Here is a 21,151-nt window from a genome sequence, read left to right as displayed (position 1 = left end):
ATAATTCTTTTCGAATACAAGGTATAATTTCAAATAGTTTTTTTATAATATAAAATATAATTTTAAATGGAAGTTCTCGTAAACATAAGTTTAGGTAATTTTTTATTTTGTAATACTTTATCACGATGAAATATTTCGTATTTTTTAATTACTTTTAGGTTAGGATAATTTCCTATTTTACAAATTTGTTTGCTTTGTAACTATGAATAATAACATGGTTGAGATTGATTCAGACTAAAACTCGTAGAGTTAAAGCGCAATTGCTGTTGAAGTGACAATGAGCGTGCCTATAGAAGTTAAAATCTCGAGTCTAATAATTGAGGCCAGCGATGAAGTTACATGGAGTTTAAAAATACAAATTGGCTAACTCTTGTTGTGACCAGCGAATGGTTTGCTCGTCGTCTCCTTTTAGATATTTAGTTCGCGCGAGTACTTGACATATCAAATGTCCGCATCAGTGTTGGAACTATTGGCTTGGTAACTAAGTGATTGTGGATTTTGTCATTAGGTGGCACTGACAAAATCCGCAATCACTTAGTTGCCAACCGAATAATAGAGCCTGATTCACGTTGAAATTTTAAGTTTATTACATTAATGAAATCTTTCAAGGGAAATAAGTATCTTACATTTTAAAAATAACTAATTTAAATCTACTTTTTTTTACATAAATGTATGGTTTTAAATATTTTGTTATATTATGCAGATATAAAAAGATATTTCTAAATAGATATGTATGTGTAAAATCTGGTAAAAATATATTTTTACATTCGTAAATTTTTAAGATTATTGATTAACGTAGTTTGAATTACCGCGCGCTGACTTTGCGGGGAAGTAGCTTCGAGCTGTTGCCGACAGATTGCGACACTAATCGATGCGGGTGGAATAATTACGATCAATACATCGGTAAAGATGATTAAATAGAAAAGAGACGAGATATGTATATAAAAAAACATTTATTGATATTTTTTTATTTAAACAAATATTTTTAATTACGACATTTTTGAACACTGCGATTGAAGAACCTGAATTGCATCTTAATAATTAACTTACTGCACGTACTGTTCTCGTTCTCACATGATACACGTCGTAGGCAATTTATCTTCATATAACATGAAACCGGACACTGTCTAATCACAGAAACGAGCCGGTAGAAATTTGCGAGGGTGGCGCTTAAGTCGCCATTTTGATGATATTGACATGCATTCCAGTCGAAGAACTGAATACCATAAAATATCGTACATTTTTCAATGATTATCTTAAAAATATATAATTTATAAAAGAAATTATATAAAAATATCATAGAAAGAAAATTATGAATTGGAAATATAAATTTCTACATCATTATTTTATATAAAATACTTCTAAAATTGAACTAAGCTTAAATTAACTAATGGTGTACAATTTTGTGCATCTAAAATCTGAGATACGTAATAATATTGCGGATACGAAGCCAATTATCATAAGAGTGATAAATATTCGACGAATTCGCAGAATTCTACGCGATTCCATACCAGAATTAACGCAGTCGACCAGAACGACCGGCATCCGGCTAATTGTATGTATGACTTGTCCATCCATTTTCTAGCCACTTATAATCATATATATCTTCTTACTCGGTTCTCTCGTTTTACTTGAACTGCTCTCCATGCTTGCATAGAAATTAGACACTTAAAAAGTGCCTAAGATTCCACAGTTCGTACAGTTACAATGGAAGTTAGAATTTTTTAGAACGAGGTGATTTTAGTAGTTTTAATATTTTTACAACTTTTTGAATATTTTATTTTTAAGGACAAGTAGAGAAGAACATTTTTGAGAAATATCGCAGACATTTAATTTTTCACATGTCAACTATATATTCGTAATTAGTTTATGTATATCATTGAACCCCATCTTTGCATTTTGTATAACAATTTCCCAAAGTAGTTTTAATCTTTTTAAATTATTTGACACTAATTTGAATAATTTCTGCAAATCTTTTTCTTTATTTTATAATTAACCGTGTATATCAGTTCATCGTTCTAAGTCGATTGAACATGAACTAAGTGAAAAGTTATATGGCGTAGCGTCATTGAAAAAATTCAAATGGCAGATAATTGAAATCGCGCGATATTTGCAGATAAAATATCTTGGACAAATATTTGATCGTAGTAAAACCGTGTCGTAACTCGTTTGACGATGATATTATTTATAAAACCGTGTTCCTTTTAAATGGACTTGATATTTACTTTCTGCTACAAGTCTGTCGCACAATACTCATCTCTAGTGTGCAATTACTCATTGTCAGACTTTATACCGTGACGATGAACGCTTCTGGAAACCGCGTCGATTCACTTTTCACGGAATAATTATTTCTATTTTCATTCACAATCATTTGTAGTTAACCGAAGGAAGGAAAACGTAAGCTGATTATTTCTAACACCTTATGAATTTTTCATCGGGTTTTTTGTATTATTTATTCTTATTAAATACGTTCAGTATAACTTCATCTGACTTGTTTGAAGTAAAGTTTGCTTAATTTACAACAAACGTAGAATAGTAAATATTAAAAAAATATTTATTAGAAAATGAACTATGGCGCTTCTTATAAAAAATTAAAAAATTATTTATGCCCTGTATACTTAACAAGGGGAAAACAAATATTGTTATTATAAACATATAAAATAAAAAAAACGTTAAAGAAATTATTTATTTATACTCCAAACTGATTTTATAAATCAGAAAATTAATATTTCCGAATACCTGCTAACGGTTTCTCATTTGTAACATTAAAATTTAATTAATTTTTAGGTTATCTCTCAACATTCTAGTAGCAAAAGATAAAGATAATTCATTGTGTTACTTTCGTACAATAAAAATCTAGTCTATATATTTCAAGCAACTAATAATAATAATTACAACAAAACAAGCCCAAACAACATTGCATCGACGCATATAGCATATATGTCAATTAGGACAAATAACAGGCATCGAGCAATTTGCAAATAATTTCCTCCAGATTATTAATTACGTTTATTTGAGGACAATTATTTTTTTCATTTATTCGAATAATTCTCGAGATTATTTAAAGTCGCAGAAAATAAAAATCAGTCATACGCATATTGGCATCGCGTGTCTCGCTATAAACATGGGAATTTGTCAATTGATAACAAAACGAGACGTGCAAACAAATCTTGATCGTGATGCTCCTTGCTCTTATAATTCCGCGCCATTATTTCTGCAAGTTTAATTGCTCAAAATAATCGTTTAAATTCATCGTCATCTTGACTGACTTATTTGCTTCGAGGTTTCGCAAATTGAGTAGAATACGAACAGTGAAACGGTATCATTCCACTCACATGGAATTCTCCTAGTTCGTAAATCAACAAAGCGTATTAACCGGGGCCTGGAGAAAGTGGCGTTAACTGTCTGTATAGGCTAACAGTGGTTCTCAACTTCCTCACCTCTAAAATATAATATTTATCCAATTGATATTTGTATTTGTTACATATGAGTCTTTAACACACATACACACGCACGAACTTATTTCCAAAATTTTCATAGGATCCATACTAAATGGAATTTATTTTATATTACGTAACTCTTAGTTCTTACATTGTTAAATCTTATTAATTCTCGTTCAAACGGTATATTTAAAGCGTTACAAGTTGTAAACTAATACATTCCAGTTTATACTAATTGAAAAATGTTAACGTTACTTCTCATGATTTTTGTAATTAGCAATTTATGAAACGACATCTAGAGACGTACAAATCGCTCAATAATTGTAAATCAGCTAAATTGCATAAAAGAATATGATATTCAAAACGTTCGAATTAAAAATTCTTTTATATACTTATAAATAATCTTAAAGCTTGTAACCTATGATTTATAAATACGCTTTTTCATTTCGAGTGATTCATTTTTAAATATCATCGATAAATTAACATAACGCTTATTTGAAATATCCGATTTATGTAATTTCCAAGATTCGATATTCAACGTGATACATGCCATTTACGAGCGTCTACCACTAGAAGATTCTTCCATCTTTGAGTTGAAGATGTTAACAAGCTCAGTTTCGTAGAATTACGTTTGTTTTACTTTTGTTTGGCACCTATGGAAGGTCGGTCGCGATTTTGCAATTCGACCATCCCATAGATCCCGATCGTCTGGATTCACTTGGGTAGAATTTATATTCTGAACGGATTCAAGGCAGAAATAATGCGACAATGACGTAACAGGATGTTGCAGCGACGTTCTCGAGTATCGTCATGTTTACCGCGCATAATTTTCATGATTCACGTTGCACAATCTTCTTTTTTCCTCTCTTCAGTATCGATTTAAACATCCAATTTTACTCCTTTATTTATTTGATTTATTTTAAGGTGGTCCTTTATACAGGGTGGTTGGTAACTGGTGGTACAAAGGGAAAGGGGAGTGGGGGGTGATTCTACGCGAAAAAAGAAGTCGAAAATGTAGAATAAAATTTTTTCTTTTTTTTCATTTTTCCATGGAAACAACGATCTACAGTGAGATCGGTTATAACGAGACGCGATAAAGTGCACGCGTACCGAGCGAAAATTCAAAGTCGATTTTCTCGAAAACAAAGCCTCGAACGAAAAATTGTTATTCTATATTTTCGACTTCTTTTTTCGCGTAGAATCACCCCCTTTCCGCTTGTACCACCAGTTACCAACCACCCTGTATATTATAAAGTCATTAGTGACAAAAACTACATAATTAGTGATTACATGTGTACAAGATCAAATGATACTCAGTTAGATGGAATCGAGTAGATTTTGTGTGTACGTACGTAGTCCCTTACTTTTAATAAAATTCCTCGTATTAAAATTTAATTATACTTCTTTGAGAATAATTGAAACCTTTAATGAAAAGAGTGGCTGAATGAAATTTTCTGAAAGAGTAGTAGGTTACATAAAAGTATAATTCCACTGTAAATATTAAGCGGACCATTTAATTAGCTCTTCTATAATCTGGCAATTTTTCGAATAAATTTCTATACAACGATCATGATTACGAGAAATTAATTTCCTATCAGATATTCTTACAACAATATGTTTTTATCAATGTTATCGATTACAAGATATCGATCTTTGAATGTTATCTTCCTTACTTATACAAGATAGTAAATTCGCAAGTTGTATACTTTTCGTATTCCTTTGTACTTACAGTCGTAAAATATTCTTTTAGAATTTTTAATTTATTTCTTAAGTAACAGAAAGATACTTCCTTTAACTGCAAAAATTTGCATCAATTTTTCATCAAATTTACAAATTTACGTAAATAAATTATTGAATCATTATCAAAGAGAAATATTTAATATAAGTTTCAGAATCATGACAATAATTTTGCTGAACTTGGTTTTTCAAAAAAGTAGGATCAATCAGAGGAAAAATACCAAAGACTCTATTATCTCACGAAGGCCGTCGATCGTTATCACGTTCGGTTATAATTTTCTAACGTGGAGAGAGGAAAACGAATAATGAAATCATGTGTTGCGAAGTCCGTCTTATCTGATTATTATAACAAGATAACGAAATACAGTGTGTTACGATTGTTTTATCGGTTAAGACGATGAGACGTTCTCGAAACTCGATACAAATCGTAATCGCATTTCGTATCGTTGTCCTTTTTGATTCATTTGTACCCCGCAAATAGCCTCGAATTGTATCGCGTTACGCCTGATAGAATATCTCGAAATTTCTCTGTGAGCACCATTATGTAACCAACAAATTGACGATCGTTTTTAAAAATTATCGAATGACAGATAATGGTATTTCTAAAATTTGAGATACTCAGAGAAATTTTTATTATTAGTTCTATCATCTTATACTTTCTACAAGACCTTTTTATATTTTTAAGCCGTTTTCCATAATATCCCTTTTACCAAGAAATTGACGATCGTTTTTAAAAATTATCGAATGACAGATAATGGTATTTCTAAAATTTGAGATACGTAGAGAAATTTTTATTATTAGTTCTATCATCTTATACTTTCTATAAGACCTTTTTATATTTTTAAGCCGTTTCCCATAATATCCCTTTTATAACACTTCCAGGTAAATTCGTTCAGTTCCCGATAAATTCTTTTACATTAAACAAATTTTTAAGCAATTTAACTAAGTACCTCGATTACTCAAGCACTTAAAAGATAATGAATCCACTAATAAAAATATGTGTATTTTTCACACAATTCGTTACTCAATTTAAGTATAAAACAATTTCAATCAGATCAAAACTTTAGCTCAAAACTCAGCTCAAATATCAAAGTCTACGCATCTTATCTTCACGTTAATTAAATTTTCTATTCATACGCATCTTATCCCCAATAATTCTCCTGTTGCCCGATTTGCCTTGAAATGCCTCAAAAGAACAGAAAACATTCAGTGACCGGCACAGAAGGGTTGCTCGATGTTTAATTGATGCTCTTGACAGTAAATTAATCAAAAAGATCCGTTGAGGTGATCACGGGTTCCTCGATGGAGAAACAAAAAAAAAAAAAAAAAAAAAAAAAAAAAAAAGAAAGAGAAGATAAAATTACACAGGGCCTAGGGCGAGGATACAAGTGGCCGCAAGTCGGCCAACAAGTCGAAACAATGAAAACAAAGTATCCACGTTTACTCTGGGCTGCATGTTGCGCTTCTGTTCGCACCCTTCGTCGTTCTTTCATCTTCGTCCAGGCTTTTCAGGCTAGCGCAAAAAACTTCGAAAGGGCAGCCAAAAGACGAGTCGTTACTCTTTGCTTTCATTGCGTTTGATTCGAGTTTGTATTTTAAATTGCATCAGTGGTTCTAGGTTTCAGGGGATGAAATTTCTATGTTACAGTATTGAGAGATATAAGCACTGAAAATTAATTGAAGACTTTTAACATGTTTGAGGTAAAATGTTTTTTGTGGTGTATTCAAGAGGAAAGACGAAGAAAATAGACAAAATTTTATATTCATTTTTTCGTGCTGTTTTAGGTGTTTTATATTTATATTAATTTGTTACGTTAAGACTCATCTTTGGATGTATTTGTAAATTCATAATTGATATTCTTCTGTATCGACCCAAACTTTACGCAAATTAGGTCCTTTAGATCGAGGCCTAACTTTTTTTACTACGCTAGGCTTTCAAAAAGTTTGAAAACATTTTCAGATTCTTATCGCTGCCTGTATTGGATTATACATTTGTTCGTTACGTTAAATGTGTCAAGCTATTTTTCCATAAAAGTAGGAATTCAGAGGCACGAAATTCAAGATTTCTTAATGAAGCTTCTCCTCTGAAGTAACATTCAGTTTCCTCTAAATTTTCCAAAAATAGACAAAGGTATTCTCATTGTAAATGATTTAGTATGACTGTGTCGACTTTCTATGTTATCATCCAGTTTCATATTTCAAATATATTCAACACCATTATTATTTATCTGTTGTTAGAATAATAGAACAGACAACCGGTAATCAAACGGCTGTTTAAGCTCGATTGTCACGTACGAATAAGGATCAGTTCCGAGAATACATGTAGAAATTTGACAGCACGTGACAGGAATGTGCGTGCGACAGGTGTGAAACTCTGAGAATAGGTTTGTCTTAGAATCGTGAAAGACTCATCAGAGAATTAATCAAAGTCAGAGTAAAGAGAAAGTCCGCAGTCTGCTTATAAGCAAATGTAATTAACACCAATGAAGCTATGAACAACGTAATTTATATTATCCTACGATTGACGCTACCAAATAAAAACATCATAAAAAGATCATTAAAGAATTAATCAAACTCGAACTAAGGAGAGAGTCAGCAGTCTACTTATAGCTAATACTAAAACTATAATATCAATAAAACATTGAAGAATATAATTTATATTAGCCAACGATTGACATTACCAAATAATTAATTTTAACAAACAAGACATTATTTGTCTTCAAAAATGATCTCTCTTTGAACAACCAACTAATTTACTCTACAGAATTACAAGGATCGCGAACAATACAGCGTAACCACGATACGCGCTAGAGAAGCTCATGGTACATATTTAGTACACACGTTCATAGTGAATGCGCTTTTTAACCCGCTTTCATTCACAAGCTCGTCACCGTAGAATGTATGCGCGCACTTGTGACGTATAGGTACCAGTGCATGCATAATATTACACAAGTGAATGAAGAAAATGACATCTTACGATCGTTCACACCTCCATTATTGCACGAGGCCGTGTTCCTCTCGTAGGATAATCATGCACTTACTAGCGGGTAATCCGCATCCCTCTCCGCCCTGTGAAATTGCGTATTCGCACAGAGACATGGCACGCAATGGGAGATGATGCACCTTGACTCAATTCTCCACTCTTGGCGGACGACCCCTCGTTGCGGTATTTTATTCACTGTTAGTCAGCTACGATCATGATTAAACAGCCTCTGCAATGGGAACGATGGTGTGTTAGGGGATTCAGATATGTTTCAGAGTTATTATTTAATTGGAAATAGGTATAGAGATCGTGGGAAGTAGATCGAGATAAAATTCTAGAATTTTGCTGATCTATTAAAGTATAGATATGAGTTTAGAGAGAAGTTCCTTGAAATTCAGAGTTTTTTTTTTTTTTTTTTTTTTTGAGAATGTTGGAAAATATATTTAGCAGAAAATACATATGTCTAGTAGAAAATTTGGAAAGAACTGTTAGATTTATACAGTAAGTTTAAATTGACTTTATATAATATACAGGGTGGTTGGTAACTGGTGGTATAAACGGAAAGGGGGGGGGGGCTGATTCTACGCGAAAAAAGAAGTCGAAAATGTAGAATAAAATTTTTTCTTTTTTTTTCATTTTTCCATCGAAACAACGATCTACAGTGAGATCGGTTATAACGAGACGCGATAAAGTGCACGCGTACCGAGCGAAAATTCAAAGTCGATTTTCTCGAAAACAAAGCCTCGAACGAAAATTTTTTATTCTACATTTTCGACTTCTTTTTTCGCGTAGAATCACCCCCTTTCCGCTTGTACCACCAGTTACCAAGCACCCTGTATATATAACAATTAGAAGACGCCTTTATACCAAAATTATGTCAATAATTGAATGAGTTATACTTTCCTTGGCGTTTATGACTTCATGAAAGCAATTTCACGAAACACGATATAATACGCGTGCATGAGTTTTTCACGCGTTCATAATCTGCCATCAGCTTCTGAGTAGTTGGCCCGAGTAAACGTCGAACCATTTATTAGGTTCCCCTGTATTATCGGTTTTCGTCGCTCTGTTCATCGTGATACGTGCACACATTCATAATGTACTTGCCTAAAGTAATTTGAGTCTCATATATGTAACGAGAGACGAATATTAAATTCCAGGGAATAGAGTCTCGTCTGCTCTTTAAAATATACAAGGAGATTCTTCGCTGTTTATTCTATATGATGCATTTAGGAGCCTGTATAGAACGGTACTATCGCTTTTTATAAATTATTCTTTGATCGCTACTGTATTTTTGTACTTTGATGTTTCAATTTATTTTAATAAAATAGTAGATGTATATTTGAGTTTCACTTTTTATTGAGAATATTTGAAATCATTTGAGATAATATATTAATAAATTTAGAAATAACAAAGAAGAATTATAGATTATTGTAACTGTATTATAATTAAAGTAGTATGATAAAAATAGGCAAATATTTCTAGCTCGCTGAAGGACAATATTAATTTTGTCAAATACTTAACATGATTTTAATAGCTTTAAAGATAAAGATGTGAAATTCGTCATTTTGTCAGGGTGATAGTTGTTAGGATTAATGTAACTTTCCGATATGTTAATCTTTAATTTCGATTACGTCGTGCTCATGCGAAAATCGAAGTGTTACGAAAGATTAATATGCAGAGAGCAAATTGGTCGAGTAAACGTGACCGAGTGTCGTTCCTCTTTTTTTGTTCTCGGGTGAAGTTTCGCTGAATTCGACTGGCTCAGCTCGATCCAGAATTTCTCGATACACCGGTTCTCCGTCGTTTCCCGATCTCCGCGAAAAATTTAGAAAGTAGCGCTTGCTATAGACATCATGGAAACGCGTCTCGAAATCGTAAAAGAAAAATCAATGGGATTGACATTATCGACTAGATTCATTGTCTATGTAGACACATTTATGTAATTCTGTCGTGGACACAACTTAAATTTTTCTCAAAAAACAAAAATGTTGATACAGAGCATATTAAAGCGAATACAGATTTATTTTAGTACAGCAATAATATTCATTTTTATAAAATATAAATTTTTATTTTTATAAATTTTTATATTCATTTTTGCTTTGTATGGCGCTTTGCAAATAGGGGGATAAGAGGCCAGTGTGATTCCCATCGACTATATTGGATACATTTTATTAAATCAAGATTTAATATAAAACAAATATTTAATAAAATTTGATCTTAATTTCTCTGTGGTTATTTGTAGAGTTTCAGTTTTCTATGGCAACACACTTTCATAACGGGAATACATTTTCATATTGCCTACACGTTTGACTTTAGTTGGTGGGAAAAGTATATAAATCCCATTGCCTATAAAAGGGTTAACCGAGATATGTCTACTACCCTTTCAGAAGGAATATTGCAAACTACCTAATTTTAAACATCGATTTCCATATTACTAATCACACCCCTCCTGGAAAAATTGCTTTGTATTAAAAGTAGTTAACAGTAGTAAAAGATTTAATTAACACACTCAACTTAGATTCCAAAGAAAGAACAAAGGAAGATATTACAAATACGTTTGTATACATCTGAATTAATACCAACATACTTAAGTTTAAAACGCATTGCGGTGTTACATTGAACGTCATACGTTTTTAAGCAGGGCCGAAAACTACCATTCTGACACATTCTATGTCTACGCGTATAGTTTCTCGTCTGTACAAATGAGTTAAACGCGTATGCGTGATTTTCCACGCATACGTAACACGGGAGGCTGCTGGCTGGTGTAGGTGTAGGTGCGTGCTATCGACCGGGTATCCTTCTGTGCTGGACGCCGGTGTGCCCCACCCTGAAGTGAGTAGCGTGCAAGAGAGAGCGCTATACGTAGCGAGTGAGACGAGGACAACTAGCGCCACGAGTGGTAGGTTCAAAAAGGACAGACGATCACGAGCGAAGAGAAGCGAGAGATGCAGCGAGCGAGAACAAAAGGGACAGAGGAGCACCGTGGAACCGGGAAAAAACAGAGATGGCTTTAGAAGAGGAAAATAAAAGTGGATCCGATGGGAAAAAGCGGGAAAAAGAGAGAGAGGAGGAGCGTGAATTCGCGAAAAGGGGGAAAGTCGTTTAAGGGGAGAGAAGGAGCGAAGTAATGACAGAGTGACAGGAGTAAAAAGAGAGGGCAAGCGGAGATTCGTGTGGACGAAAGGAAGAAAGGGACGGAGAGTCGCGGAGAGAGAAAGAGAGAGAATAGTAGTCTGAAAAGACAAGGACATAGCTAGTGAGGGAGAGGGAGGTAGTGAGCGAGACAGATAGCGAGGGAGCGAGACAGAGAGAGATCACGGCACGCAGAAATGCCTCCTGCTTAGTGATAGCGTAGAGACTGTAGTGTTCACATCACACGCGACACGCCGAGAATTTTTCGCAAGTTCGACGCGCGCCCAAAGTATTATCGTTCTATTCCGCGACACGATAATTGGATACGTTACAAAACGCACACACTTAACGTGTATATACATATTATATAGAAGAGCGCGAGCGCGCGACCATCTCGACAAAACGCACACATATATAATACGTACGCACAGGACAACGCAGGAGACAGACCGTTCGAAGGACACGCGAACAGAGAGATAAAGTACCAGCGAAAAGGATACTTCTCTCGTATAAAAAAGACACTATCTACCTTCGAAGGAACAACGACCATATACGCACATTCCTAACGACTGTGACTAATTTTTAGAAGGCGTTCTTTTTGCGAGGATTTTTCTCGCCGAACCGCGCTCTCTGATCGTTCTCTTTCCTTCTTTCGAGACGGTGAGTAAGAGACCATACATCGATTGCACTGGCTAATCCTTTTCAATATCTTCTTACATAATAGTAAATTATTATTTTACCATCTATTTATTACATTTTTATACTGCAATATTTTTTGGCGCTTTATATGAACGATATACGTCCTAAAAAGGATCGCGAAGTTTTACAACCGGAAGTCGCGAGAATTTCTTCACGTTTGCGTACTCGATATCGATTGACGGCCGTCAGGGTTCCCCGGGACACACGCAATCCGCTTTCATTTTCACCCGCGACCAGGAAAGACATAATAATAGAGTGTAGACGCATTGATCGCGATTGCTACCAGTAACAGGCGCCCATTCGTCGATTTTTCCTTCTTACCGGTTCTCAAACGTTCCTTATCTCCCACGACCGATTCTAACTCTAATACGAATTCTTTACGATCGAGGATCGCGTACCAGCGCGAATAATCAATTTTCCAATCGACCGTAGCCGGTGTACGATTCTGTCAGCGCCTTCCGTACTACGCTAGTCAGCCAGTGTGACCGGAACTGCACCGTTCAAGAACAGTTAGAGAATTTATGTGTTCACTAATCTAAATCGACGGAAGTATTAAAATAACCTATCATTTAAAGAGTAATATTTATATATAAATAATTATATATACAACATTATTATTTACATAATATATAACAGTATCCAGTGAATCATTTACTACTAGTTGCGATTTATAATTCTCTAACTAAATTGCCCGGTGATGTTAACGAAAATAAAAATTGGAAAGAAAGAGGGGAAGAGACTGACAATCGACTTCTCGGCTTTTTTAAACCATCATTAGAAAGTTTATTCGCGAGAAGAAGAATATTTCGACGGATAATCCCGTGAAAGGGGACAACGATCGGCAAGACACAGGACCTTTGACTCTCTGCCAGGGGTGACTACCCCCCGTCGACGCCAAGGACAACCGGAAGTGCTTCGAAGTACACGCTACATACACAAGTATAGCGTGTCCCGTGTATAACACGCGTTCGTTTTCCGTCCATCTTGCCTCGTCGAGGAAGTGTGCCGCCACCCACACCCTCTCTTGTTCCCCCCGTGAACTTCCGGTCTCGAAGATCCTCCTACAGGACGTTGGGGAAGGAGAAACGTGGTGAAGAGGTGAAGTTCGATTATCGAGAGGTGAACACACGAGGTTCACCGCTCTCTGTCAGTTTCTCGCTCGCTGTCTCTCTTGCCGGGGCGTCGTCATCGTTGTCGTCGTCGTCGTCGTCATGGGCGGATGTACCTCTAAGGATACCACGTCGAACGACGAGTACGTATTCCTTGAATATTTACGGCGAGCAATTTGTAAGAACGATTACTTTTAAGATTTGTTTGATCTTTTGTGAGAAAGGTATATTATGATGGATTATGTGTACATTTGTATGAGTATTTTTTTTTGGTCCGTTGCGTATGTATTGTTGTTGGATAAAAAATTTTAAGATAGATTATTTGGGGTTTTTAGGTTTTTTGGGAGAATGCTGTATTATGTGTGTGAGTCGGTTTAGGGGTTCATCGGTGACGTCACTTGGCTCGGTGCCCGCCTAGTGACGTAGCAGGACGTCAGATCAGACATTCATGGAATTCGTAATTGATGCATCGAAGACTCGAGTGAGTCATCTAGAAGTGTGTAGTTATTATGTATAGGAAAATTGTGATCTTATTGGGGAGAGATATTTCTATTGTTTCTTTTTAATTTTATTAACACAAGGAATGGTATTTTAATACGTTCTGTCAAAGTCTTACAGAGACATAAAAGAGATACGACTTTATTCTTAATAATTATTTAGAACAAATTTTTCTCAGATTATTAAAAAAAAAATTTGGTACTGAATGGGTCACAAATATTTGAAAAAGAATCGTCAAAGTAAAATGCACCCTATCTATTGAATAGCGTTATAAAGGATAACCAGGATCTTTTTAAAAGACTTCTACAAATATTGGTAAAATAAAACATACTGCATCTATTCAGTAGTATGAATACACGAAGTAGAGGCAGAGATAGAAACTAAAAAGAATATGTAAAACAGAATACAATCTGTCTATTCAGTAGCAAGATGAAAAGGAACCAGGGCTGGTTTGAAAAATCTCTAAAAACAAATTGGTAACAAGTATAAATACAAAATACATTCTCCCTATTTAATAATAACATAAGACAAACTCAAAATTATTTAAAAACAAAAATCTCCAAAAAATATGAGTGCAAGATATAAGACTAAAATATCACTTGTCGTGTAAAAACACAAGCTTTACGTATAAAACTCGTAGTATCGGTATTATGAAAAAAAAAAAAAAACAGATTTAATTCAAGTTATTCGTCAGCAAACCATCAAAGTTCCCATCGCTCGATCGTTAAACCTTGCTTACAAGTTACTCAGGACTTCATTATCCTTCGTGTTTCCCACACTTTAAGTATCGAACCGTCAACAGAGTTTATGTCCTCCGAAGTTTGATGTACAGGTCAAAGATCCCTCTCGACTGAAACTTTTAGCGTCTATTATCTTAGACTCTAAGAGTTAGGGAGCAGTTTCATTCGCCAATGTCAAATTAATTAGAAACTGCTTTTCCATTTATCTATGTCCATAATTAGTGTATAGTTATTCATTTACTGGATCATACTGGATCATAAGAAAAACTTATTTTTATTAATTAGCGTTGTGTTGTTTCTCAGAGAAATATTAAATGGGAACTTTTTTTTTTCTACCTTTTTTTATTTCATTCTATTAGTTTAGAATTAAATGTGTTGTTTGGACGTTCTCTTAAGTTCCTTATAAAGGAGCTTGGTCGAGTGTGTAGCCGACGTTTATAGTGGGGTAGGGACTACCCCTGTTGGTTCACACAAAAGGGTTAACCCTCTGCCCTTACGCAGGGGCGTGGACGAGAAACAGGTCGACTGAAAAATTTTATTTGCATTTCGCACGATATATCGGCCTATGTTCACTTCGCCTACCTTGTTACCGTTGTTACACTTTCCGAATGAAATATGCTCGCTGGAAAATATTTCAAAGGCTTTTTTTTTTTTGCAATTTTTAATTCTCCCTCTTTTTTCCGATTTACGAGAAATGACTAAAGAGCTCTGTGGTAATATTTTATTGCAATTTGTAGAATACTGTTTCATTCAGTAAAAATATTTTTTTAGGAATTGCTAATGTTTAGAATTTAAAGTATTATTTTCTACGAATTATGCTCTAGTGACAATATTCTTTTTTAATTTATAAAATAACAGAATGATAATAAAATATTTAGCAATTTAAAAGAATAATAAATTTTATTATAGATTCCATTAATTATTTTGTGAAAACGAATTTTCCATCTATTTACAATGAGAAGGAGAATGCGCTCGATGGAAAACGTTTAAAACATCTTTTTACCACTTTTTAATTTTTATTTTATTTTTTATTCTTCAATTTAAACAATTCTTTGATAACGTTCCTGTGTAATATTTAAAATAATTTTTTGACTGAGTTACGCCCTAACGAAAATATTATTTCTAAATTTTTAGAATGAATAGAATTTTTAGAAAAAATATTTAGAATGTCAAAATCGTACTAGATTTTGCTATAAATTCTATTTACTTGTCGAGGACAAGAATCTCCAATTTTTTCAGAGCAAGGAAACACTTCTTTCTGTTAATTAGCCACACGATAAATGTAAGAAACTTTGATTGAAATTAGTAATGACTAAGTGTAAGTTTAATTGGTATAATAAGTATTTCAATCTATTTCAATAAAGATATCGTGATGAGATAAATTAAAAAATACTGTCAGATCATTATTTGATCCTTATCGTTTGCTGTTGTCCGTCGTATTCGTAAAATATCACAAGGAAACTTAAGACAACAATTGATCGGATTTGTATGGGTAAAGATATTATCTGACAACATAAGAGTGCAAGTCATTTCCACTGGCATATATGAGAGTATAAATAAATATGTGTACAGACTATTAAAAAAGATGTTTCAAGAATGTAATTATTAATTATAATTAATTGAGTAGTCTTAATCAACGTGGATCTGTCCGTTAACTATCTCAGAATATACGAGTAAAATTACTTTTGTGTATTTATGAAGATTTAATAAATTAACTATTAACGTATAATTATTTCTCATATTAGTGACCGAAATTAATTTTCATTTTTATATTCTCAATTCTCCCTTTTTTTTTTTTAATATCACGGTGTATTTAAAAAAAATGGACGTGCAATATTTCAATCTTTTAAATTATTTGTTTAGAACAGAATTGCAGATCGGTAGCTTGTGGAATAATATAAAATTTTCGTGTATAATGTTTTGATCAACACAATTTACGAAAGGGATTTCTTCACTTTTCTAAAATATCTATAAATATATATAAATGTTGATTAAGATCGTAAGTTAAAATGTCTGTTGTTTAGCACCTTATCTTATCATTCATTATCATTCGTAATTTTTTTTTTTTTTTATTAAATCGATGGAAGATTAATGATCGATTGAAATCGTATCTAGGTTTATTATATTACTGTGGTAACAATCGTTAATTTTTATTAGACAGCGTCTCCTTCTTCTACGTATATATTTAAACAAAACAGTTAATATAAAATATACAAATCTCTAGATTTATCAAACTTTCATATTACTCCTGACGATGAAATGCTTTTGTAGAAGTCTTTTGATAGCCTCTTCCAAATATAATAATCACTTATCATTTATTACCAAAAACGCACATCATCCAGCAGATGCTTTTCAATCGATCGATATTACCGCATAGATAAAAAACAGCTATAGAAATTATAGCGATATCGATAAAGAACATGAGTCCAAGAAAATATGAAACCACTGAAGGAAATATCAGAGAACACGCAGTGTCGCACTAAAAATTCAAGCACAAAAACCGTCACTCAATTCTCAATCACTAAAATGGTTAATTCGCCATAAAATCCTCGGTGTCGTAAAATCTCGTTTGAAGAAGAAATACGGAAGAGAAGAAAAATCTCGTGTCTGAGAATCTGTTTTCACATAGCGGGGGAAAAACAGAGAGGCGAAGCTTTGGAGACGCGATGGGATCGCGTTATCCTAATCCTGGTCGACGTCGAGTGACATCGTTGTGATTAGCGTCTGGCTGAGTTCTTCCTTCTCATCGTCTCGTGGTCGTCGTCGTCGACGGATGCACGGTTTCATAAGAGAAAGAGAGGATCGACCGTTAACTGTTCGTGTCGCTTATAAATAGACGCATAACCCGGGGCGATAATCGAGGCATAATCGGCGCATAATCGTCGACAATGGGCGTATGCACGTCGCTGGGCATATGCGAGTCGGATGAAACGAACGTCGAGGACGAGTACGTATTGCTGGTTGGCACAAGCAGTGTTTCGACTCGGTTAAAAAGCCACCATCTGTCCGAATATCTGCAGTCTCGCTCGAACTTTCTCTATTTTACATTTCAACCCAAGGGTTGAGCAATACAAATTCTGCAATTATCATTAAACAGGAGCTACATCGATTAATTTTATAAATCGCAAGGCAGAGGGAAATAATGGCGTTGCAAATGCCATTTTTTTAAATTTACCTTGAAATCTGCTCTATTACAGTAAAAACAAAAACACCACAGCTTACCACTGTTCTCGAATAAAAAGGCAGAAGGATTCCGTTAATTTATTGTTATTTTCTCTTTCTCTCTTTTATGCAATTTTTTGCAGCAATAAGAAAGTGAATTCGAATGAGCGAATATAATTGAAAATGATCTGGAAAAGGAGAAACATTTAGCTTGCGATTGTGAGATTTTTCATTTTTAAAAATAAAGTAGAAGTTATTAGTAATTATTGTGGAAATTGGACGAGGTTGGAATTCCTCCGTTTTGTGAAATAAAGACACGGAAGAGGAGTAATTTGAGAATCGAAAGAATTGTTTTATTTTATATAAAAATATCACTCAAGATTAAATGTGATTATTGTACAGCGATTAATCCATATTATTATCTAAGAGATGTAGAATATCGCGATTACAAATAAAATTCTATGAGCATAGATACACATACATGTAATATGAGATTTACAGATTCTTATAAAGAAACGTTGAAATACCATTAAGTATATTGATAATGAATTTCTTATTTCAAGTAGTATCATTATCCCCTTATATCAGTATCTGATGATGAAGAATCACGTGAATTTTGTATTTAATCCAAATATAATCTGCCACTATTATTATGAAGAAAAGTTCGAGCGAAATATTATGTGTATCAAAATGTGTTTCAAAATGTGCACCAACGACGAGTCACGCCTACGTCACTAATCGTGTAATAGGTACATTTTGCAATTTTGCACGAAATAATTAATCTGAGCAACTCTATGTTTTTAAAAATGATAAAGTATAAAATAGTTGCTTTATCGTGATTTCAAATGTTTTATTATTTTGAGCAATATATCTGACACCTTGCAATACAGTCATAACATTAATAAGGAAATACACTTTGTTAATATAATATCCTCTTGTGTCACAATCTTATCTCCTTAACGATGTATCATTATTTATCGTATTATTATCTCAATTTTTTCATAAACGATGGACGTTTTCAATGTTTTAATTCATAAAAATTATTAAACACTTGATGCCTAATGATATTCTCTGTATTACTGCTTTATTATAACTGCTTGAACTATGTTTTGTATATATATTCGTTCCCATATTCATGTATAAAATCGACGCCATGTTTCGAGAACGCGCCCTATCCTCATTCGATTCTAACCTAACAAACACGAGTAACGATGAGCCCTTTCGATTCACGAGGTAGCGCAATAGAAAAGTGCATGAGATCCGACAAGACAGCTGTTGCTATTGGAATTCTCGATGTCAGGCTCGTTTAAACTCCTTAAAGCCCTCTCCGCATCAAAGGATACCTTTGTGAGACCATTGGCTCGACTCTTTGCTAATCCCATCTCCCGACAAACTATTAAACTATTTGGAACTTGGTGAGTAGCGCCAAGGATATTCGGTTGACTTCTAACAAATTTTTCTTTCATACTTTTGTACGTTTCCTTATTGTTTGTACATCGCCATATTGTTAATTATTAGATGTCTCATGATAGTTAGAAAACTTGTGATTTATTATGATTGAAATAACCTCGTAGAGCTTATATGGGAGAAGAAAAATGGCGAAAAAGTGACAAATTTGTATCCCTTCAGGCGCCTAATATTCTAACAAGGCATCACACATTGCATACTTCGTCGTTAACGATGATTTTATTGAAGAACTATCATCCGAAGAAGATAAGGATGAAACGTAACAATAACTCCTCGTACTCAATACATTCCATTTGTTTTCGAAGTAAGTTATAATATAATAACAAACATGTTTCATAGGACATTTATATTGTAATGTTTTACCTTAATTTGTCGCGTGTTATTGTTATTAAGTAACAATATTAGTATCAACTTTTCTTTGTAAAATAGCGTTTGAACTTTTACATTTTTTTTACATTTCCAAGTTATGATCATTTGAAATCAGAAAGTTCCAATTCATATTTTTTGCCATAACTAATTGTACATTTTATGATACAATTAGAACTTATAGAATGATGTCTTACTAGAATTTTGTATGTGCTTGAAGGGGTACTTTGCCACTTTCCGACTATCATTCTTTGTTGAAGCATCGTTATCATTTATGAGTTTTAAGTATGTTTTGAGGATTCGACTGACATTTTAATAAATGTTTCTTTTATATTTTTCTATATTTTCTTATTGTTACTCATCAGATGTTTCGTGATAGTTAGAAAACTTGTAATTAATTATGGTTACAATAATTAGTATATAGAGCGTGTATGGGGAAATTTGTTGAAGCATCGTCATCGTCGATGAGATTGTTTTGTAATCATGGAGTTGCAAGAGGGTTGTGAAAGTTGCATTACGATGAGGGTGATGTTACGTAAAAGTTATATGGGTTATGTACAACATACAAGGTGTCTCAAAGGAAAATGATGAGAATAGTGGGGGATGTTTTAGGAATGGATAATATGTAGACTATGGATTTTTATGCGTTTATGAGAAATTTAAATATGCAAAAATTCATAGAATATATATATAATAGGCAGAAATATACAAAATATCCAAAGTACCTTTATCTAATATCTTACTCCTTTTCGTTTGTTTAATTAAATTCGTAGAAGTTGCATAAATATTTTTATATTATTTATTTTTATTAACAAATTAAGGACAGAATAGTGAAATAGTACATAGTACGTAAAAACTAAAGAATAAAAAAAAAAGAAAATGAAAATAATTTATATATCATTATTAAGATACGAAAAATGCATTGAATCTTTTTCGTAGTCGCAATGTTAAAAAAGAACAGGATTGTATGATGTAAATTGCTTGAACAAAAAATGAAGTAAAACATTGCGTTAACGCGTTAATATTTCAATAGTACACCATAATATTTAATTTTTATAGAACATTAGGTTGTAATAAAAATTGTTTATAGTTTATTAGCGCACTTTTTATTCTATAACATTATTTAACATTAAATGTTTAAATATTAGTAAACTACGTGTTTTGATAAGTTACGTTTATTATTTTAAACAGTTTGTTTGAATTAATTCCAGAAGAAAAAATTAGACGTAATTAGCTTGAGATTATTATATCTGCACATATGAATAGTGGAATGTAAAGAATGTGTTAGTGGTTGTAACTCATTCATTATAGTATAATATACAAATACCTTTTAGAAATAATAGATAGAATTGTTTAGATATATTATATTCATATATTTCAAATGTATTAATTACAATAATACAATTTTTGTTAAGTATCAATTAGCAAAATATATTTAATAAAAAAGAGGGAAATAAAGAGTATACTTCATCGCAAATATTCAAAGTTAAATTCTGTTTCACTGCAATTAAGAACTTCAATATTTGCACTGGCTATCTTGCTGCTTATCACCAATTTCAAAAAGCTTCTACATTTATGATATGTGCATAAAAATGCGACTGTTAAACCAATTTTTATACAAGGCAGATACTATGTATGCATATCGATACAACGGATTTTCTAAAATCTCGAAATATATTCCATTGTACTATCGCGTATATCGTAATATAGCAGACAGTTATGACTATCGTAGACGATCTGGTACGAATAATACGTGCAAATAAACACGTAATTTTTCACGATAAGAGACACTGATAAGAAATTAAACGACCTTGT

The 21,151-nt window shown here is 33.2% G+C and overlaps 1 protein-coding gene across 2 annotated transcripts in view; it reads left to right on the top strand.

Annotated features, from left to right (window-relative positions):
• LOC126870082 (arginine kinase) overlaps positions 1-21,151 on the top strand; it is a 28,875-nt gene that overhangs the window by 5,064 nt on the left and 2,660 nt on the right. Inside the window, exons 1-2 of one of the 2 annotated variants that reach the window (XM_050627541.1) lie at positions 11,520-11,955; positions 12,773-13,246. The exons of the other annotated variant lie outside the window; for it this stretch is intronic. Of the exons in view, the coding sequence (XP_050483498.1) occupies positions 13,206-13,246 (41 nt within the window). The 5' untranslated portion in view covers positions 11,520-11,955; positions 12,773-13,205. Of the gene's footprint in view, positions 1-11,519; positions 11,956-12,772; positions 13,247-21,151 lie in introns of those variants that run through there. 2 annotated transcript variants of the gene reach the window in all.

Source organism: Bombus huntii, chromosome 10 (assembly GCF_024542735.1).
Source record: "Bombus huntii isolate Logan2020A chromosome 10, iyBomHunt1.1, whole genome shotgun sequence".
Taxonomy (NCBI): domain Eukaryota; kingdom Metazoa; phylum Arthropoda; class Insecta; order Hymenoptera; family Apidae; genus Bombus; species Bombus huntii.
Note: the sequence above shows the minus strand (reverse complement) of the source record. Positions and strands in the feature narration are given on the sequence as shown.